This window comes from Lemur catta, chromosome 4, assembly GCF_020740605.2.
Source record: "Lemur catta isolate mLemCat1 chromosome 4, mLemCat1.pri, whole genome shotgun sequence".
NCBI lineage: Eukaryota > Metazoa > Chordata > Mammalia > Primates > Lemuridae > Lemur > Lemur catta.
In genome coordinates this window covers 104,086,362-104,110,034 of record NC_059131.1, presented here as the reverse complement: position 1 = coordinate 104,110,034, position 23,673 = coordinate 104,086,362, and the positions used below count along the sequence as shown (strand labels likewise).

The 23,673-nt window shown below is 35.2% G+C and overlaps 1 protein-coding gene across 3 annotated transcripts in view; it reads left to right on the top strand.

The window, feature by feature from the left end:
- Positions 1-23,673, top strand: part of ARAP2 (ArfGAP with RhoGAP domain, ankyrin repeat and PH domain 2) — a 162,950-nt gene that overhangs the window by 40,456 nt on the left and 98,821 nt on the right. For all 3 annotated transcript variants that reach the window (XR_006734821.1, XM_045550494.1, XM_045550495.1), the window contains exons 7-9: positions 2,207-2,327; positions 10,443-10,621; positions 21,927-22,042. Coding sequence is in view for 2 of the 3 variants with exons in the window: in XM_045550494.1 (XP_045406450.1) it covers positions 2,207-2,327; positions 10,443-10,621; positions 21,927-22,042 (416 nt within the window). In the remaining variant the exon portion in view is untranslated. The remainder of the gene's footprint in view (positions 1-2,206; positions 2,328-10,442; positions 10,622-21,926; positions 22,043-23,673) is intronic.

Sequence of the window (23,673 nt, the reverse complement as noted above, 5' to 3'; positions counted from 1 at the left end):
AGAGGGAGGGTAGGTCTTCAGGTGATTATAAATTCAGTTTTAAAGTTTATGGTATGGGACAGTTACATATACTACTGATGGCTTGAAATATGGCAGTGTAGTTGAATGACATGGATAGATAAGAAAGGGAGAGATTTTAGATTATTCTGCATAAAGATGGTAGAAATAGAGGACATTATGTTAAGTGAAATAAGCCAGGAATAGAAAATTCAACACCACATGTTCTCAGTAATATATCTTAGTCATATGCTAAGTTGATCCCATAGAAGTAAAAAATAGTACAGAGGATACTAGAGGCTGGGAAGGATAGGTGGAAGGAGAGGATGGAGAGATTTGTTCAAGGATACAAAATTGTAGCTAGATGGGAATGAGTCCTCGTGTTCTGTAGCACTGTAGGATCACTATATAACAGTCAACAATAATGGTCTCAAATAGCTGGAGAGAGGATATTGAATGTTCCCAAAGAAATAATTGTTTGAGATGATGGATAAGGTAATTACCCTGATCTGATCACTATACAGTATAAGTATTACAACGTGACTCTGTACCCCATACATATATATAATTGTTATATGTTAATTAAAATTAAAAAAGAAATGCAAGAAATTTTCTTAGGCAGAGAAGATAAAAAAAATTGGAAAATAAGGAGAAGGAGTAAGTTATTTTCTAAATGCTTATTTCTTGACATCCTTCTCCATTTTCTAAATGAGGTTGCCCATTCATCTTCCTAAATCACAGTTCAAACATGTTCCATTTTTGGCTGCAGGAGAGTATACAGGAAAGCCTTCATGGTGTTGGTATTTAAAATAGCATTAAAGAATGGATAGGATTTTGGTGCATACATAAAGTCAGGGATGGGAAATTGGAGCAGAGCCAGTGAAGGAGAAGAAACTGTTAAAGAACTAAGCGAGAATGCCCTGGTGGTGGAGTGTATCTCCTCAACTAGCAGAGGAGATGACCCTAGCAGAATGCCAAGCTGCTGACAGTGACTGCCCCTCACCTGTTGCTAAGGTAGGAGTTTACACCAGGGAGGAATATAAACTCTGTACTTGCTCTCTGCATGGAATGGTTTAGTACCTTCTTAGTCTAGCCAGTTATTTCAGACACTTGCAACTTGCTCAAAAGTTGGGGTTCCAGGGGTAACCCCGTGGAAGAGAAGCGAAGAAACACCTTAAGGATGTGTCCAGACTCTTCTGATATTCAAGGCCTTCCGTAGTGTGGCCTCAACGTACGTTGTGGCCTCGTCTCTCTTGATTCTACATTGTCCTCTTATTTCTCTGCTTCACACCTCCGTTATTCTGAAATGTCACCATGTTTGTACCCCTTTTAAACAGAATTGAGAATTCCATCTTTGTACTCATATATATGCCTTTGTTTGTACTCAGTTTTAAACTTTTCTCTCATTACATTAGCTGTATTTTGAGGCTCCTTGAATGTATAAGGACTCTGACTTTTCTTTCCAATGCAGGGCCCAGTAAATTTTACACCCTTAGAAAATAATTGAAGTTATAGGGTGTAATCATCATGCCAAGTGATTTGAAAGGGTCCAGGAAAATGAAGATTGAGGAAAAGTTATCAAAGTCCTAAGAATGACCATTTTGAACAAAATTGTAACACGTATGTGCTGATTGCAAACAGCCAAGTCCATCTTTTTTCGCTGTTTAGTCATTGGGGAATAAAAAGTAAAGTAATAGTGTGTGAGATTAAGATCCTCATCATAAAATCATTGAGCAATATGGTTAATTGATAAAATCCAACAACCTTTTTAGGTATATTTTTGTGCTGAATGTGTAACAGCAGTAGTTTTGAAATGGTTCAGTTACAGTACCTGTTGTGGCCAGCAGATGCCTGCAAACACCATAAAATCATTTTGACCAGATTGTTTTAAAGAACATGCTGCTGTTTTTTGGAAGTATATATTGCTAGTGGAGTAGAATTGTTTGTATTTGATTTTTTGCATTTTAATTCCAGATGAAGAGAAAATTGAAAAGACATCTTACTTGAAAGAAAGGGACATTTAATAGTTTCTTTTCTTGGGTATTAAATTAGTGTATGAGCAAACATCTGTATGTCATTTTAAAAATTTAGATTGAAATTACGAAAGAGAAGCAGTTATAAATACCATTCCATTCTTTTTTTTTTTTAATAAGATCAAGAGAATTTCGTTTTCATGAGTTTTCTTTATCTTTTTCTTTAACCTATACAGGAAATGTATTCAAAAGGAATAATTCCACTTTCTGCTATATCAACAGTACGAGTTCAAGGAGACAACAAATTTGAAGTTGTTACAACACAAAGAACTTTTGTTTTTAGAGTAGAAAAAGAAGGTAAGATTATTTCTTTATCTCTGTAACACGTTCAGTCATTCATTTCTGACCAATCATATTAATAAACTAGTTAAACTAGAAATGTCAAGAAACCTTTAATATATTAATTTTAAATAATTTACATTTTAAATTAATTTTTCAAATGGATAATATTAAAACATAAATAAATGAACAAATTCTTTGGTGTTTACTATTCCTTAATGGAACAAATATTTAGTGAGAAGCTATTACACGTCAAGGACTCTTATAAATTCCAGGTATATAGTAATGAAAAAAAAGTAGACAGAAATTTCTGCTTTCATGGAGCTCACCTTTGAGGTATTGTCTTGTTAACGCAAAATAGTTATTTAATATGCAAAACAATTTTTCTGTTAAAAAGTTGGTTTGATGGAAGTTTATATATGGCAGGTCTTAGCTGACTGTGCAGGCACCATAATCATTCTATTATAGATATTGGAATGTCTTTTATGTTTCTTGGATTCTTTCTATCTGCATCATCTGTGGGTCACTTGATGGCAAAAACTGATCTAAAGATGGCATGTGTTTTCTGGATAGAGTTTAAGGTGTGCAGAGAAATCTTTTCTGAATTTTGTTTCATAGGGGAGGGAGAAGCCAGAGGAATGGAATGTTCTTTGTTGTACATTTTGTTTGACTACCATATTATTACTATAAATCTCAGTAGTTTCCAATAATGTAGATAAAGCCTTTTCATTAATTAAAGAATTTGGATTTTAACTTATTTTAAAGACTATTTTTATTTATATATAGATATATAATTCAACTTAATTTTTAGAGTACTTCTTGGTGCTTAATTATTTGAATAATGCATGAAGAATTTACTGAATACTTGGTATGTGCCAGATACTCTGTTAAATTGTTCATTTTAACAACAGTCTTATAGGTAGTATTATAATTATTATCCCATTTTGCTGGAGGTGAATAAGAGTATTCACCACCAGTTGGAAACTACTGCAGTGTTAATTATTATTGTCCTCTTTTTTAAACTGCTAGATTCCTAGAACATATGTCAGTGCAAGGCACAGAGAAAGCATTCAATATATATTCTATGTTACTAGAAAGTTTTCATTGTTGCTTTAGATAAATGAATTTGTCCCAGCTGCCCTTCACACTGCAGCAGCTTTTTTCAGACTGGATTACTACCTATTTGTGAGATCAACTTATTATTTTATAATTGTAGAAAACCGCCTGCCCCCTAAAACAAAACCAAAACCAAATCCAAAACATAAAACAAGAAATATCAAAGTGCATTGCTTATAGTGTTATATTGTGAAACATATCTATGTATATATTGTATATGTGTAACACACAAAAAAGTTCTTGTTATTTTAAAGCAAATGTTGAATGAAAACTATAGCCCTAGAGTAGGGTAAACAAACTGTGGCCTGCAACCTAAATCTGGCTGGCTGCCTGTTTTTATAGATAAAATATTATTAGTTCACAGCCACTCTCATTTATTTACATATTGTCTTATGGCAGTTTTTGTGCCTCAGTGGTAGCATTGAATAGTTGGGGCAGAGACAGCATGACCAGTAAAGCCTAAAATATTTACTATCTGGCCTTTTACAGAAAAAGTTTGCCAACTCCTGTCGTAGAATTGCATATGTGAGGAGTCACTATTTGTGAAACATTGAAATTTGAAATTTGTCTACAGTTGACTTGTATTTGAAATCACACTTTTTCTGCATTTCTTGAAACACATGGTGTTGCTTCTCTTGGTTGGCTGTCATGGTGGTCTGTCTTTATCCTTTGATTTCCGTTACCCTGAAAGGTAACTGCCTGTTTCTTTGAGGTGCATATCACCTTCCTCTTGGCCTCTCAAAGTGAATTTCACATAAGCCACATAGCCTGCATTTTAAGATGGACGTACTAAATAAAGCTTCCAACTTGTGTGAAAATCTGTTTAGCCATATTTACTTGCCACATTAGAAGTTAAGCAGACACATTTTATTTAAGTAGAATGTATCAACCCACACGTTTAAAAGTTACATGTTCACAATTGACCAATAGATCCTTCTGTGTTGTATAGTTCATCTTTGTGATGTAAACTTAGTACAATATAAATTTCATTAACTTTAGTATAAATTTATTGTTTAAACAAGTTATAGGTCTTTAATTTTTGAAATCATGGAAATAGTGTTTCAGTAAAAACTGAGGCTATATTCACATGCAGTTGCTGAATAAGTTCTTTTGATTGAAAATTACTGTTCAATATATAGTGAACAACTCAAATTTTTAAAGATAAGTATGTATAGAGGTATGTGTATGTATATATGCATATATATTTATGTATGTGTCTATATATTATGGCACCTTCAACAAGATACTAAATGTGTTTTACTAAGTGTTCGTTCTTCCTTCCATGTATACAAATGGTTGATTATTTTTTATTTTGTGGGAGCTGGGAAATCAACTGTAGTAGCTTATGAAAAATTTGACTTAATGAACTTTAACCTAAATTAAAGTTTGCTTCAATTGAATGAAGAAGCAAAATCAAAGTTTAGAACAGAAAGGGGACTAGTTTGACATCTTAACAGAGATGAATTTTTCATTTTTGGTGAAAAGGTTTTAAGTGACATATACAACAGTCTTCCCTGAAATCAGTCACTATTTTTAAATTGTGGTGCACTGGCATTACTGAGATAGGATTAAAATTTAGCATCTTTTCCCCAGAAAATTTCTAAGGCTTCCATTCCTCAAGTTTCTTAGTGAAATGTTATTATTCTCTTAGCTGAAAGTGAATTATATTGAAATAATAACATTTTAAAAATACTCTTCCCCAAGTGCAAAATTCTGTCTGACTCCTTTTCTCAAGCAGAACTATTGCACTTTGTTTGAGGGTCCCGACAGCTAATGATGTCCCTAGTCGGTCTGTATTCTTGTGGCACCTGTGCTCACACACGCAGCTGTGTTACTTGAAGACGCAGGCGATGTTCTGAGTGGGCAGTTCTCATGGTTAGAAGAGAGCTTAAGAATTCTGAGTGGCGTTTCCTTCCCAGGCCGTTTTTCAGTTTGGCTCTCGGTGGCTGATTCTGTTTCTGTCCACCGTAGCAGATTCTAGACACTTGGGAAACAGGCAAGTAGGTCAGGCTCTCAGTTCTCTTTTTAAACATCAGACAGTGCTCCCAGGGCAGCTGTGATACTGATATGGGAAAAGTTTTTTTTTTATTAAAAATATTTCTTTTAAGAATACCTAGCATAAGAAACATATAAATTCCCCTTAGTTGTTTTGGGCAAGCAGACTTCTACCTCTTTTGCAATCTTCAATGGTTTTAGAAGCAAGACATGAAACATTTACTGTCCCTTTACTTTCTCACCCTTCTTAATCTCAGTGGTGGTTTGTTAAGTGTCTTCTTTATAGACTTTATCATGGTATTTTGGAAGTTTTTGACACATATTTCAGAAACTTGCTAGGACCCCATATTCCTTCTAAAATGTTCTATTGTGGGGTCCCAAGTCTGGTTTTGAGGCAGATCTCACGGTTTTAAGGTGACTGATCCCTGGTGTGTATCTCCCTCTATGGCTCCAGAATCGTATATTCAGCTGCCTACTTATCTCAACATGGGTGCTCACAGCATCTCAGACTTCACATGTCCTAAGTCCTATTTCCACCCTCTCCATGAGACTTCTTCCCCTGTAATCTTCTGCATCTCCATAAATAGAATTCCCAGGTGCTTAGGCCCTGACGTGTGAAGTCATCCTCGAATCTTCTCCTTCTCTCATATCTCCCATCCAGTCCATCAGCAAATCATGTCAGTTTGACTTTGAAAATATGTCTAGACCAATTCTCAACACCTCCACTGCACTGCTGCCACTCTACGACAAGCCACCACCTCTATCTGGGTATTTTAATCACCTCTCTTGATCAACCACATTCGTATCTTCGGTACAGTTGTGAGAGTGATCATTCACCAAGAAAGTCAGGTCGTGTCCGTGCACTTCACGTGCCTCAACTGCCTCTGTGTCTTACTGAGAGTCAAGCACTTACGGTGTCCAGAAGCCCCTGCATGACCTGGCCTCGGTCTCCCCACCCTCACCTCCTTCCATACCCTCCCCCTTCATTACATTTCGACTGCAGGGGCTGCTTCTCCCTGGAATATGCCAGACCTGCTGCTGCTGCTGCTGCTGCTGCTGCTTTGGGGCCTTGACACACGTTGTTCTCTCTATCCTAGAATGCTCTTCCTCCAGCCTCCCTCCGCTTGCTCATCACTTTCACTTCCTTTGTGTGTGTGTGTGTGTGTTCCATTGAAACTTTATTTATAAAATCAGGTGGCCAGTACATGTCCTGTAGTTTACTGAACTCTGCTGTGTAAGAACAAATCTCTTTTTTCTTTGACTGCTTTTAAGGTAGTCTTTATTATTATCGTTTGAGTGTATTTTGATTACAGTGTCCCCTTGTGTGGTTTTCTCTCTGTTTTTTCTGCTTGGTGTTGAGCTCTGTGGATCTGGTGGTTTGGAGTTGTCATGAAATGTGAAAAAATTTTAGCTATTACTTGTTTTAGATATTTTTCTCCCTCCTCACTTGGGACTCCGATTGCACGAATGTTATCCCACTTGATGTGGCGCCATAGCTCAGGGGTATTCGGAGGCTTTTCTATTGCCCGGTGTGAAATAGCACTGCCTAAGCCCCTCATCCTGTGCTATATGTTATTGTACTTGTTGCTGTGCAATGAATTATATATCCAAGTTCCTGTGTCCTTCCTTCCTTCTTTCCCTAGAGTGTAAATTCCAAGAGAAAAAGGTTGTGATCTATCTTGTTCATTTCTCCATTCCTAGTATTCAGAAGAGGTCTCGGAACCTAGTAAGCACTCAGTAAATGTTTGTATGAATGAGTGGTTATCAATTTGAAGAACAACTCTGATGGGCAATAATTCCTTCCCTGATATTGGTCATGGGTTACACAGAGGCATCTGAAGTTAGGCCATATTACCGTATCAAAAGATACGATAAACTTTGTTAGATTATGTCATTGATGTTTTGCATGGCCCTAATGTAGTAATCTCTAGTATAATAAATCCTTTGTTACTAATGAATATGTCTGCTGATAAATCTAGTAGTTCAGAGAATATTGTCTCTCTTGTTGACCTTTTTTAACCTCTTTTTTTGATTCTTATACTATAGGCTTTTATTCCTGAAAATATCAGTAACTATTTTGAGGTTTTAGGAAATTTTGTATTGTCTTTTATTACATTCTAGCATAATCGCAAGAAAGTGGCAATTTCAACACTTATTCTTAGTTTCCCTGACTCCCTTTTCTTCTTTTCTTAACCTGGAATGCTACACTTGGAGCAAAGCCATTCTAGGTCAGAGCTTGTGTTCAGAGGGAAAGGTGCTTTGTACAGTGCTAAGATCAAGGTAGACACTCAGTGGGTATTTGTTATTGGAAAGAATAAAAGGAAAAGCTAGCATAGTATCTAACTTTGCCCTAGACACTTGTCCAAAGGGAAATCGTTATTCAGTTTGGAATACTGTGACTTATGAAAGCATATTCCCCCATGTCTAAGGATACACGTTGCATAGCCAAGTGCAAATGACACTTGTAATCTATTTTATTATGTTTGAATGATCTGTTCGACTATGTCTGTCCACTGGCATGGGTAATAAAGAATAAACTGAATGTTACTGTTAATTCCTGTTCTTCTTCATGATTGTTTACTTCCTATTAGTAACTGGGGCCCTCAGGAGCTAGATAATTCTTCTAGGCTATGAGGAAATCATGTATTGAGATGCAGCCAAAATATGCTTAAGTCCAAGAGATGCAATTGAAAATTTCAATTTAGTTCTTGAGAAACTAAGATATAAACTAATAGTAATCTAAAAGTCACAACCACTTAGGCTAAGTTTATCAAATTATAACCTACATTTCAAACTCATTGATTCTTGTGGATTGACACAAACAAAAACCGTTATATACCATTTACTTGGCACAAATACTTGTGTGAAACTAACGATCACATGTAATAACCAAGTACAGTGGAAGGTCTGCTGCTGTTACTAAAAAGGTAACACATTATCCTAGCGCAATCTGGGTATGTTTATACAGACGTAAAATTGTAGAGTAGCTGCTGCATATTGACATTGACTTAGCTACCTGAATATTTCCATGTTGTTTAGTTTGTGACATATCACAATGCCAGGGACACTTGATAGATATTTTATATTGATATATAGGAATAACCACCAATTCTTGGGGGATTATGTAATATCTGCAATAAAACAGTGTTGAATGAGTTTTTAATAAGTACTTGGGCTTTGGGCATTAAAGACAAAACCAACTATTTTTAATAGTTTTGAAGGTGAGCAAAAATAAAGATAATTTAAAAATTAAAACATTATGAAATAACTATATTCATGTTTGAATGTGAACAAGTTTAATATGGAGACTTATTTCAATCCACAATGAATTTATTCTGGGCAGACTCGTCTTAGAAGTATCTGAGAAAGTGTCTGATTTCCCAGTTGGGCCCTATTTGCTCTTTTCCTCTCTTTCGTCCTCAAAAGGTTTTCCTCCCTGAGATTCAGTCTGTTTGTTTCCTTTTGCCTTAGTAACCGCTTCTCCCGTTCTTCTGGTAGCCTGCTTTCCAGACTCATAGGTAGATTTCTATGCCAAGGTCTGTCCATTTCTTCTCCCTTCACATTAAACATTTATCCACTTCCAGGGGTCTTCTCTCATGCAGATTACCTTTGTTCATACATTGCTGTGGGTCTGCCTGGATGCTCATGGCATGGTGCTGAAAATTGGAGGTATTTCTGTTAATTAATGGGATCCTCCTACCTCCTCAGCCTAGCCAATTCAGATGCTAAATTACCTTTTGCTCTCAGTAATCTATTTTTTTAACACACGTCTTCACTATTTTTTCATTCTCCTAAATGTCTTGACTCTTTACATATTCTTTTATTTCCATTTTCACTGTATTTTAAGTCTCTGTTGCCTTATTCCTGATCTCCAGACTTCCAGTTTGGTCTACCTGTCATCACCCATATTGTCCTAATCATGCCCTTTCTTTGGTTAAGACTCCTGAAATGGTTTCTTTTGCCTTAAAATTCGTTAAATAGGCAGTACAGATTCTATTGCCATTTTTCCCATTATTTCCTTTTGAGTTAAAATTATATTAATAAATATGCTCATCTATAAGTTAGTCCTTTAATGGATGTTAGTTCTTCCTGCTTTTGTTGTTGCGTTATCCTCTGCTCAGAATCATTCTGTTCTTCCCTCTACCAAGCTTTTGAGTTGCTACTCCTCCTCAAGACCCACTTTGTTTCATGGTGTCAAGAATAGTCAAGAGTTGAAACATTTGATTCTAACTTGTTATATGACTTTCAGCAAATCACTTAACCTCAATTGAATTGACTCCTATATTATTTGATGTCATCTGTATGACATTTACACTATTCTGTGTTCCATTATGTGTTCCGATCTAATTTGACTTGTAGCCTTAATTGCTCCTTGAGGACTAGATCAAATTCCTATGCTAGTGAGTTGTTTGTAGTTGAAGGTCACTTAGCTTTTGTGGAAGGAGTGAGAGAACCAAGTTTTAATTTGCCAGGTGAGATGCTGTTGTTAGTTACTATGGTGAGAGTGGAAATAGAGAGTGAACATCAAGGCAGGCATACTACCGAGTAGAGTAGGTTCCGAGTGACTGTTAGACAGTAAGATTTCCTGAGTATTTGGTGACTGACTTACCATGTAAAATCCGTTACTTGTTGGATAGCAGTATTACTTTCTTCTATTAAAAGAGAAACTTCAGTCTCATGAATAATCTAAAAGAATGCTTCTCAGATATTAACAAGGAGACAGATCACCTGTAGTTCTTTTTAAAATGCAGATTCTGATTTGTCCAGTCTAGAGTGGAGTCTGCATTTCTTAGAAGCTCACAGGTGAAGCCAGTGGTACTCTGGTTCCAGGAAAGCTGAGTAGTGTTATTCCTTTTCCCTCAAAGAGTTGGGCCATTGGTCCTTTCTACAGTAGCATTTAGATTGTGGTTGTGGAAAGAATCTGAATTATCTGTTGCAAAGAGAGTAGATTTCTTGTTGCTGTTTCTGTGTTTATATAACTTATATATGGATTCATGTATTTTCTCCTGTCTTTATTTTCAGAGGAAAGAAATGACTGGATCAGCATACTGTTAAATGCACTGAAATCGGAGTCCCTTACCTCGCAGTCTCAAGCAGTTGTTACACCTGAGAAATGTGGATATCTTGAATTGAGAGGATATAAAGCCAAAATTTTTACTGTGTTAAGTGGAAATAGTGTGTGGCTTTGTAAAAATGAACAGGTGAGCTCTGTTACAGTCATTGCAAATTGCTGCTTTTTGATTATAGTAACAACTGTGCTTTGTGTGTTAGAATTATTAGTGTTTTTACTTAGAGAGTCTTGCTTTTGTGTTGAGTACTCCACTTAAGGTAACAAAGAAAGGGCAGTTTTGTTGAATTTTTTCAATGTTTCCACCAGCAGGAAAATATCTACATCAAATTTGAGGCTGGATATCACCTTTTTAACAGACTGAGGAAATAGAATCATTGAAAATTATTTTTGAAAAGTATTTCTTAGTTGAGGTAACAGTATGAAACTACATGAGAGAATAATTAAGACCCAATTAACCATTACAGCTATTGATGAAATATTCCCAGGTCTGTACTTGCTATGCTGCTTTTATTTTTGTGATAGAAAATAATAGAGTAAACACAGGTAACACATTTGCTTGAGTTTACAGGGTTTTATTGATCTGTTTTTTTGGTTTTTTGAGGAGATATGTTTCTTGCAGAGAAAATGACTTATTAGAAACTATATATATGTGCTATATATGTGTATATGACTAGAGACTATATGTAGTGCTATGTATATGTGTGTATGTACACATGTATATATGCATGTGCAAATATACACATAAACATGCACATATTTATCTATACACACAAATCACATGTACATAAGTAAAATAGACTTGAATTGTTGGGTTGATTAATATCAAAAGGCTCAATAGAGAATTTAAATGTTTTTAGGAGACTGATGGTAAAATAAAGTTTTAACAAATCCTGTTAGTTTTATTTGATTTTGCAGACTTTCTTTTCTAACATTTTTGGCTTTTACTATCCATAAGAAAATTCTTTCTTTACTCCTTTTTGGGAATAACTTTTTAAAATCTTTCATCCTGGAATATATTAGATGCTTAATAATTATTTATGGAATTAAACTATGGATATCTAAGATGAACTCATGTTACATAATAATGGGTTATAGTAAGATGAAATATAAATGCTCTTTTCATTACAAAAATAAGGATATCAAAACAAACAGTTTCAAAAAAGTTTAACTATAGATCTCTATCTAAGGCATCCTATGAACTTCAGTGTGAACTTACTACATTTTTTTGGATAAGATTTTTTAGCCAATTAACTGTGGAAGGCATCATTGAGCACTGTCGATATATTAATAACTTGGATAGTTAGCATATTTCTCTAGAAGAATAGTGATGAACGGCTTAATAATGTGTATGAACTGAATATGAGCATTTTTATTCAGTGAAGTAAGATGATTAAAACTTTTCTTATTGCAATGGTGGTTAAAAATGCATAATTTGCATGTATCAGTGTGGAAGTTACTCTGCCAAATTAATTGAAGTATTCATTTTTTACTTGCACAGATCTGATGGACTTCAAATTGTTAGTTTCATTGCTCACATTACCTAGATTTTCTGAGCTTGTTATTCTCTAAAAGTAAGATAGATATTTTTAATGCTATACTAACACATTCTGATTATCCAAAAATTATACCAAACTATTGCTTTAGTATTAGTAATTGTGTGTGCCCATAATAATGATTACCATTTCTTGAGTACCAGGTATGATGATAATTAATTTGTAAGCATTCCCTTTTAATCTTCCCCACATATGTAAAAGGAAGATACTCTCATTAGTGTTTTATAGGTAAGGAAAATGAGAATTAAATAATTTGGGGATTCCAGTTTATCATGCAGAGTTTAATTTAAAACCAGAACTTTATAACTCTAAGCCTAGTTTCTTAACCAGTATACCAACTGCCTTTTTAAAGTCTGGGTTGAAAAGAAATTTTATGACTGTGACCTTTTAGAAATAGCCTAAGAATCTGGATTTTTCGTTGAACAATTTAGTTGCCTATGAGTTTCAGAGCATGCATTCAATAAACATTGTATACCATGCCAGGCACTCTAAAAATGATGTCCCTGCTGAGAAGGAGGACACAGGTCTTAACTTCTGGGAGGAAAAGTCAAGCGAGACCAGCATTTATGATGGATGGTGAGCTCAGTGCTGTATTAGCTTGTGTGGGAGTTACAGAGAGGTGCAAAAAAAGGGGGACATTTAACATAGTCTAGGAATTAGAAAAATTTCCGTGTTCTCAAGTAATGAATATGTTCTCCTAAAACATTAGAGCATTAAGTCTGGGCCCCTCTGTGTCTTTTCATAAGTAAACACGTTTGATATATGTGTATTTCAAGTCCTTCTCTGTATATTAGCATGCCTATAAATGCACCTTTAAAAATGTCTAGTATTGTTTGTGTGTGTGTTTTTTTAATTACATCATATCATATGGAGTCAGATCTTAAGGGAATTGGTCTTGAGTCAAGTCTTAAAGAACTAGTTGTTCAGGACTGTGTAAATAAGTAAGGCCCTCCATGTTCAGGCCTGACATAACCATTCCATTTTCATCTATGTTTACATTCCGGCAAACACCGTTTTCTCCAGGGGAAATTGCACTTGGTTTTCTCTTATGGTGAAGCATGTGTGAAGAAACTTGTGACATGCTAAGTAAGGAATTTTTCTCCTGAAAGCAGAGAGCTTTATGCCAGTGAGAGCATCAACCTTTCTTTTAGGAAAAGAACTAAAGGACAGTAAAATAGTATGGTGCAACTTTTAAAAGTTTTATATACACACAGTCACATGTACACACACACAGAGTTGTATATTTTTCAAAGGTGATGGAAAAATCTATTCATCATAAAAATGTAAGTGGTGTTAGATTTGAATCTCTTAATTTACCTTAATTTGTTTTGGATCTAATGTAGTGCCATGCAACAGAGCATAATTATTTATATTATTTTTATTTTAGAACAGTGAACTTATCGACCGCATATTATAACTAAAAGCATGAATAGAATAAAAAATAAAGAAATTGACCCACACCACCCTAACATAGGAACTATTTTCATTTTTCTTGCCTCTAATTTATATCGTTTTACTAATTGACTTTGGCAGTCACTCTAGAGAGAGTAAGCAGGCAGTAGAGAGAGGTGGAAGGTGGTTATCACAGCCATATGCTGATGCGTTATTGAAGAGGAAGTTCATTTACTGCAAAGAAGATTGGACTGGGAGGTTGCAGATGGGTTTTCATTCTTGCTCTGCTACTAATTGGCTCAGGTAATTAAGTCAGTCTCTCTAGGTGCAAATGGCATAACGTAAAGAAGGGAGATAGATCACCATCTCTAAGGCCATCACTTTAGTTGTGCATTAGAATCCCATATTTCTGGGCCCATTGCAGACCCATTGGTTCAGAATTTCTGGAAATGAGGTGTTAGAATCTGCATTCCTAAAATGCACCCCAGGAGATTCAATGATGGGTGATTCAACAACCACATAGAGTTAAACACTGCTCTAAGGTTTTTTCTTCTTCAAAAATGATGAGCCTCCAGGTTAAGCGTGCAGGGTATTTCTGTAGCTGGAAAATGTGTAAAAATAACTTTCAACAATATTAATGAGATCAGCACTGCTTTAGTTCCTCCCTCGACTTGAGGCTGCTGTGCCTCTTTTTCTGATTAATTTGAAAGTATATCTTTTTCTTGATTTCAAACATTTAAGTGTTAACAAACACATAAGTGGACAGTTAAATTATTAGCGGAAAGACATTTTTAAATTTTGAGGAACTATTACTAAAATATATATAATTCTAAACTAGTCTATAGCTACTGAGCTTTTTTGGGTAACGTCTCAATGATTTTCATGTAAGATTTTAATTTTTTAGCTTATAAAGCCTGCATTAACTAATTTCTTTCTCTTAACATAGACTTTTATTACCAGAGTATGCCTTATTGGAGGAATTTTTAAAAACTCCATTTGCAAAGTCAGCAGAAAGGAAATCTGTTTGAAAATCAGTAGAGATATTTTTTATTCGCTGTTTTCCATAAGTTCCTTTAACTGTGTGTATGTGTCTAGAAATTTACTCTGATTTTTACAGATTATTTTTCTAGAGTTTTTTCTCGACTTTCATTAGAGATGTCCTTAAGATTCCATGTCAAGCATCCCTACAAATATATTTGCAGTAGTTTTCTCTTTTTTTTGAATATCCCCTCTACTGAATTAAGAATTTACATTTTCTAAGTTAAAATAGCTGCTAAAACATTATCATAATTAATGCCTTTACTTTTTTTTCCCTTTTTTAAAATTCTCTCTCTTTGTTTTAAAGAGAAGTGGTGTGGCAATAGCAAGAGGAATGCCAGTCTGCAGGTGGTACCCTGACTGGTCTAAACTCCATGAGCAATGGACTTCAACATGGAATTAATATGGGATTTTGCTTTTCCCAATTGCTCAGTTCAAAGATTCACTTTTTTCATCCTTTTCTTTCCCTTTTATTCATTAGCAGATTATAGAAACTGAAATGTGAAGTAGCTGCCTAGGTGAAATGCCTTGGGGCATGTTAGGTATTTTATTTTATTTTTTTATTTTTTTCATTTTCCAGATAGACTTTAAGAAGAAGTAGACAAGAACTATGAAGATACATGTAAAAACATTTGTTAGAGAGGAAAATGGCATAGTAGAAACTGAGTCTCAGATTCTTTACCTGATTGCTAATTACCCTGTTGCAAAACACTATGGTGCTATCATCACATAAATTATGTCATCTCTTAAATATTTAGCAGTATCTCACAACCCCACCCTCTTTTAAGTTTTGTAGATTTTTTCTATTCCTTGTCTCTTCCTATGTTTTATATGCCTGCAGTGTGTTATAATTATGACAGTTTTTCAGCATTATTACTTCAACATTGTATAAAATGAGCTGTGTAATTGCATTTGTGTAGGTTATACAGCAGGGACTGTGTGTCTGGATTCATCCATCCATTAACAAATGTTTAGCATGCACTTGCTCATTTCTGGGCTCCGCTCTAGGCCCTAGATGTAGAAACCTGTAAGATCTCTGCTATCTGAGACCTTACTTTCCGATGGGAGTAACACATAGTATTAAATAAATGAGGTTTGTGGTAGCATTCTGTATGTAGCTTTGTTTCCTTTCTGATTATTATTATTTTTTATTTTGGAAATTCCTATGACCCTTTCCTAAAGAGTTGTTTATGTATAAAATACTGTTAGTTATACGAATAGTATCAGTTATATTTTAACCTTAAAAGTGTTAATAGTTACAATTTTTATGTTCCCAAATTAATAGTGTGAATATTTACTCTATTCACTGCTGTGTCCTCAGGCAAAAAGCTGGTACTAAGTCAACATAGGTAGAATAAACTTGTTGACTGAATGGTTATTTATAGCTGTTTTCTTGACTGGAGGAAGCATTTATCTTTTTTTTTTTTAATTTTCTTTTAAAATTACTTTTCTCTATAAATTGTCTTCTTTGTCCACTTTTTGGGATTTTATTGTTTTTCTTGTCAATTTCTTTAAGCTCTTTATATAATAAACTAATCTTCATGCTATGTTTTCTATATATATATATAAAACTGTTTTCCTGAGCTATTTTGTTACTTTTTATTTTTCAGTTAATTTTTGTTCTGCAGAAATTTTGTTTATATAATTAAACTATTTTTTAATCATTTCAAAGCTTATAGATTTTCTGTATTCTGGAATAATAATTATTTTCTAAATTGTCTTGAAATGATATGGATATAGTATGGAAGCCAGTGTTTTTAAAATTTTAAATGAGGTAATCAGATACAAACATACATTGAGGTAAAAAATATATATTGTTATATACATGGCATTACTATTTGAAAGAAATTTCTGCAAAGGACATGAGGCAAATTTAAGAGAATTGGTTTTGGTTTCCATTTATTATGCTGTCCTGACAGCCAGTCTTTTCCTGATGAGTTTTTTGAATATAATGTTAATATTAGTGCATTCATTACAACCAGATGTCTTGCATGGTGGGTTTGGGTATCCATTTGATGATAATTGTGGCATTGAGGTTTTAACTACATAAACTCACTTGATTAAACATTCTCAAATCAGGATATAACAAGAGACTCATTCCCCCTCCCGCCTCCCCCAAATGATGTTCCCTGGTGTTCTGGCATGGGAGTGGAGCTCTAATAGAATTTAAATGGACCTCACAGGGCTCTGGGTTGTGCGGCACAGAAAGGAGCAGCAGGATGGAGGTGGTGGCCTCACATTCTCTGGGTTCTGTATCTGGCCAAGCTCTACATCTGGTGCTTCCCAGGAAGTCTGGTGCCAATGTCACACAATGCCACATCTGTTTTCAACAAATGTTTAAGCACCGAGTTCTTAAATTCCTGGCACGGAAACCTGGCATCCAGTATTTCCAAAAATAGACTTGAGATTTCAGCAGATTTGGGGTTAACAAACCTTACCTTAATTTTTCTGTTTGGGATCAAACTTATATTTTGTTCTTGCACTATGTAGTTTTAAAATGTATTATAGTTTTAGGCAAGTTCTGTTGCTGGAAATTCTCATCAATAACCCATTTCAGCATCTTGGTAAATATTTACCGTTGAGTGTACCTGAATATTTAATATGGAATTGTTGGTATGAATACTTTCAGTCGTTATAAATAAAATGGCAGTATTTTTATTGCAGATAAATTCTGAATTAGTTTAGAACCCTCAGATGAAATAATTGGTTGTATCAGGCCCTTAATTTATATTGTTTTATTTAATTTTTATAATTATCCCACATAAGATAGATAAGACTCTATTTTCATAATTAAGGAAATTGGGGTCTAGATAAACTAAGTAACGTGTCAGTGGTCATGCAGCCAGCCAGTGCGTGGCTCAGGGCTCTTCCCCGGTTCTGACCCGCGGTGCTCACTTGGTCCTTGAACCACCCTTGCCATGTCCAGATCTGCTAAGCCAAGCGTGGCCATTGCTGTGCTGGTACTAGTGGGAGGATTCACACTTTTTGAGATCCCACATTCTACCACAGCAAATTAAATGTAAAATATTGCTTACTCCAGAATGTGTTTTTAGCTTCTTACTTTCTATAATAATGTAATTCTACCCACTGAATTTTTGTGCTATTTTTTTCAATCCGGTTTATTATAACATTTAAAGGTTGAAAGTTTGGCTTGTCCCTGGCTCTTGCCTCTTTTTCATAATGAGAATAAATCTCACAGTCAGATTGTGGTTAATGGGAAATTTATTTTTAATTTTCTTGAACATTTAATATTCACATTTCATTGTGTTTTTTAAAAGCATCCTACTAGTTAATTTTGAACATGCATTTTTGGTAATTAATGTTTAAATAGGTAATGTGTTCAGTTGGTTTCAAATTCTAAAAGCACAAAATAGCAATACTAATAATAGTTAACTAGTCCTATGTGGCACATACTGTGTGCCAGGCGTCCTTTCAAGCATTTTGACTGCATTAACTTGCTCCTCACTAAGTGATGCTGCAGGTGCTACTGTTCTCCCCTTCCGTGGATGAGTGAGCTGAAGCGAGAGAGGTGTGCCTGAACACGAGGCTGGTCCAGGTTTTGTCCTTTGGCCAGTCAAGTGTCACAGCCTTTGGAAAGGTTATTATGAACACGACTTTCTCTCTTTTCTAGGCTGAATTCTGTGCTTACCCTACAAGGAGGCATTTTTCTTTTGTTATACTTATTAAAACTTTCTCTCATTCTGCCCTTAGACCATGAGCTTCCCCAAGGCTGGGACCCTATCTTATGCTATTGTGCAGATCCAGGTCTTAGCACCATTTCTGGCACACTAGGGACTTAATAAACACTGCTTTGCCAGGAGTAATTTTACCATTAAAAAAATTTCTGTATCTGCTCTGCCTAATTCACAGAATTATTTGACTGTGGTCCCCAGTCCCCAGGGCATGGCCTGTTAGGGATAGCTCTTCCATTCCCCACCCGCCTCAGGAGAACAGTCTTCCCTGAAACTTAGAACGAGGGAGGGGACACAGCAGGAGGTAAGTGGCGGGCAAAGCTTCATCTGTGTTTACAGCTGCTCCCACGGCTCGCATCACTGCCTGATGACACCCTCCACCCCTACCCAGTCTGTGGACAAACTGTCTTCCATCAAACTGGTCCCTGGTGCCAAAAAGGTTGGGGACCACTGATTTACAACAGCAAATGAGAGTTCGTAGCTGTTTATAAACTTCAGAGCACACACAAATAGATATTAAATGAATTGTGGAATACGCTATATACTTAATGAAGATGATGTTTTTAAAGTCTCTGGACATTAGCACAGGAGTTTGCACCCAGGATAGATAGGATCTTGTCAGTGCAACATGTCATTGTGTTCTGGCCTGCTTATTTTAAACTAATAGTCTTAATGATTTCAAATGTTTTTTGTCTATTCTGATGACATTTTTTTTTTTCATTCTAAGAAAGGCAGAGAGAAGTGTTTGTGTCCTAGTATTTAAATATTGCATACTCATACTGTCTCAATTCTGCAACTAGTTCTGCTTTCTAAATCAGTGTTTCTTAGTATTGGCCACGTACGAAAATCACGGGGCTGTAGTTTTGTTTTTGTATATTAAAGATCCTTAGGTTGTGCCCTCAGATTCATGGAATCAGAGTCCCAGCGTGGGAGGGAGAGATTGCCATGGGTAATTGTGAAGAGCATCCAGGAAGAAGAAATATTCGAAATATGTTCTAAGTACTGTCTGAGAAAACATGGCTTAATGTCACCAAAAATATTTTTCATAGAAAATGCAGTTGTTTCATATTTAATAGCTCTCAAGAGCACTGACATTTATTTTGTTACTCTGATGTACATTTTATAGTCAATTTGTGCTGGTGAGTTCTGTGGATACTCTAATTACTCAAAACCATATGGCCATGGCAAGCAACTGATAAATGGTCTTCAGTTTTCCAGACTGAAAAAATCATCTTTGCTTTGCTTGGGAGAAATTTGGGTGTTGAGCTGGCCCTCACTTATTTTAATAGAAATTACAGATTTATATGTAGATATCTCAGGGCTTGCTTGTGGAGATGAGGGGCCATCTATTTAGGCAGGAACCTTGATGAGACTCATTAGTTTTCATAAAAGGTTGTCATTCTTACCATCTGCTCGTGTGGTGGGCAGCGTGTTGTGTGCCGGTGTTGATAGTGGCCGTGCCGTCCCTGCAGGCCGGGCCCCGTCCGAGAGTACAGCCTGGAGTGATCTGGTAGCTAGCTCTGGCAAAAGCCTCATTAAGGAGAGTTGTTTGAAGGATGTACCACCCAAGTATTTATTCTAGAGTTTACCCCTGTATCAAGGTGAGTCATCAGAAAGCTGTTTTAAAATAATGGTGTCCTGCCTTATTTCCTCACTTATGACAGAGCCTGAGTTCCCAGTCGCACGCGCTGGGAGTTTATCCGGCAGCTACCGCACGTAGCAGGAACATTGGTGTAGGTTATTGGGTTTTTTTTTTTTTTTTGTATTTAATAAGAAAGTTCAACCCTGTACAGATATGCTGGAACTTATTAAAATGTGGAATTGGAAAAGCTTGATTTTTCCTTCCCGCATAGATAATGTCAAGCAGTTTTCATTAAGTGGGTTAACTGTACAAAGTGGAAGTACATTATTCCCATTCTAATTATTTTACAACACTCAGCATTTCTGTGCATCTTTTCTTATATATAACTGATTCTCAATTTCTGGCTTGTTTCTCCTAACAAATTCGCTATTTGTTCTTTCATCAGAAAAAAAAAATAGCATCCAATTGATAATTTCTTTTCTGAATGAGTCATTTTCTTATCCTAACTAAAAACTTTGTATGTTAAAAAAATAAAGTTAGAGAACCTTTTCCACAATTTGTGGCCAGAAACTCTGGATATACCCTAAAAATGGGGAAAAAATTGTTATAATTTTTTTCCACTTATTTTATCAGTCAGGAATGCATTAGTATTAAACGACAAAAACCTGAAGGATAGCTTAAATATTAGATAGGGATTTGTTTTAACAAACCGTTTGGTGTAGGCAGTAGAGAATTGAGTTGATGCTACCAGGAAACAAGATTTTTCCTGTTTTTTTTTTTTTTTCTTTTTTTTTCCTCCTCACTTTGGCATCCATAGAGTATAAGAATTTGTCCTCAGGCTTGTCTTCTCAAGGATTCTGAAGTTCTAAAATGGCTTCTATGCTTCTAGACGTCATTTCCCAAGAAGATGGAAAGGCAAGGGTGAAAGGCTTCTGTCTTCTAAGGTTTTTACGCCTTTCCCTGTCTCTTCCACCAGGAATTATTTATATTTTACTGACTCAAACTACAATCCATGGCCACTCCTAGGTGTAGGGGAGATAGGAAAATAGTCCTTTTACTTTTAACCTGTGTAGCGGGAGAGACAAAGAGAAGAAGCCTGTGAATAGACTCTTTCACAGTCTCTGCCAAGTATTCTCTTTGAAAATGGACCAATATTTTTTGTATTTTGCCCTTAATATACTGCATTTTCCTAGTCATAATTTAATTTATGAATTTGGAACACATTTAATAAAAATCTATTCACAGAGGTAATTCATTTTTTTAGGTACAGATTATAGTTTGTGAAGTGTTAACATTATTTAATTGATAAGTCAGATTCTAAAACCCATATGAGTAGATGACGTATTGCAAACTTTAGTGCTCTCAGAATGCCGGCTCTCCATTCGCCACTTGAACAATCTCTAGTCTTCACAAGACAAGCTGAACATAGTGACTATAGATGTTGAACAAATGGCAGTTTTTAGGTAGCATTAGAGGAGCTTTTTAAGAATCTGATTCAAGGAAAAGGAAAGCAATAAAATATTGGAAATGAGATAAAATTGTATACTTCATAAAACAAGTAATGCTTTTGTTTGAGAGTAACTGAGGAGAAAAATAATGGGACGCAGCAGAGGGAATCCAGTGTAGTAAAACAAAGCTTTAGCCCGCAGACAGCTCGGCCTTCTACTCCCTCCTGCCATGTATGACTAGCTGCACTTTCCATATAACCTCATCTCTTTGAGCCTTGGTTTCCCCATCTTTTTATGTAAACAGTAATTATACTAACCCCACAATGGCATTTGGCTCCACCACGTAGGAAAATGCTTGGTACATGGTAAAGTTAACTGTTAGTTTCCTTTACTGAATAGATAAAGATGAATATAGTGCCTGCTTTCAAAAGCAAAGCACATGTAGTTCAGTATCTGTGGCCCAGTCAATTTATCTTTCTTACAGACGAAACCCATACTTTATCGATAGCCTGACTGTCAAGTTTAATACGGGACAGTATTGTTCTGTATTGAAAGTGACTGTCTAAGATAAGAAAATCGCTCTCAATCTATTTTCTAATGAATTTTTTAATTCCATATACATATGTTATAGCAAAATTTGGTATGATTTATTATATTTTAGAAAATATGATGTTTTCAAAATCGATCTTTTTGGTTTCTTGATAGTTTTTAATGTTTTTCTCCAAACTAGGATTTTAAGAGTGGACTTGGTATTACCATAATTCCTATGAATGTAGCAAATGTAAAGCAAGTGGACCGAACTGTGAAACAGTGTTTTGAAATAATCACTCCCTATCGGAGTTTCAGGTAAGCCATTTGTAAGTATTTTGTGCTGGTACTGCTACAGGAAAGCTCGCGTGATCTACCTTTGCATTGCTAGTGGTGATTTTATGTCTTATAGGACACAAATTATCTTCTTTCTTTTCCATATTGTCTAATTTGTTAGCCAGTATATAAAAATACCTTGTAAACATGATCTGAATAATCAGGCAACCTGAAAAGATATTTATTTCATGAAATTTGAGTAGTTTTTTAATACCTCTTTTACTTAGTAAGCTTGGTGAATATGTTCTTTATCAACAAGCCTGTGATACATTCCTTTACATTTAGAAGGAATAAAATTAAAAGAACATGTTACCTTGTTTTCAAATTGTATTGTTATTTGCCTTCTTTTTATACTAATCAAATATAGTCCCTCATTTAAGATCAATTCCTAATTACAGTTGTTCCGTATGATTTCCTGCAGGGACTCAGCTTACAGTGATCTTGAATTTAATGGACCTCATAGCACTTATTGATCCAAATATTTTAGCATTTTATTATATATCTTACATTGTGGTATTCTACTAATTGCATCATGATGATGAAAAGAATATTTAAAGTGCTTAATATAGTTCAATAAATTATAATGACTCCATAGGTTTATTATACAGAATAGGCATAAGTCAATATCTATTGAGTTCATGTACATTAAGTCATCTATTATAAATAATGAACACACACACAGTAGTGTGCAGGTCAGAGGCAATTGCTCTAGGCTTTTGCAGAACTAACAATTACTTAGAAATTTCGAAGTTACTGCCAAATCTGTTGCTCATTTTGTCTGTCAAAATATGTCCACTGGCTCAAATTTTGAGAAAGAAATGATCTCATAAAAATAAGAAGCTTTATTTTCAATATGCAGATTCTAGCCTCAACTGAAAATGTAAATATATATTGGCTGTGAACCAATATATATTTCTGGTAGAACCAGAAACAACTAGGAATTTTATGAATATTATAGTGGTAATGGAATCATAAAGTGCTTCAAAAAGTATCCATGTAGACCACTCATTCTTGTGGGTTATTTAGAATATGTTCGCCATCTGTTATTTTCATTATATTTCAAAGCATTTTCATCTTTAGAAAGAATATTTTAATGTGAAGAATCACTTTGTGGGTCATGGACCAAATATGTAGACCATAGTATAATACATTCCCTGATACATTGTAGGTGCTCAGTAAATATTTCTTGAAGGAGTGAACTGCTGTTTAATGTTTTTTTTTTCTCTTCACTAAAACACCCAATAAACACTAAGATTCAAAATAAATCAGAACATGGCTAAATATGTGTTAGAAATCTGTTAGAATAGTAACCACTTCCAACTTTTTTTTGATTTCTCAGTTTCTTAAAGCCATCTGGACATTCTTCTACTTACAAAAAAGTATCTATTTTTTACGTCTGAAAACAAAAATCACAATTTCTGGTGGGCATTTTTGATGATGTAGTTTCAGACAAGTCTTGGCATACTTGCTTGGCAAAATATTCCAATAGTCCTGAAACTCAGCCAATCTCGTACTGATTATTATGTAAGCATTGCTTAGGAAACATGGCCTCTTGTTTAGGCTTTTGACCTAACAAGGCAATTTTTATATCTTGGCCATAAAAACGCATACAT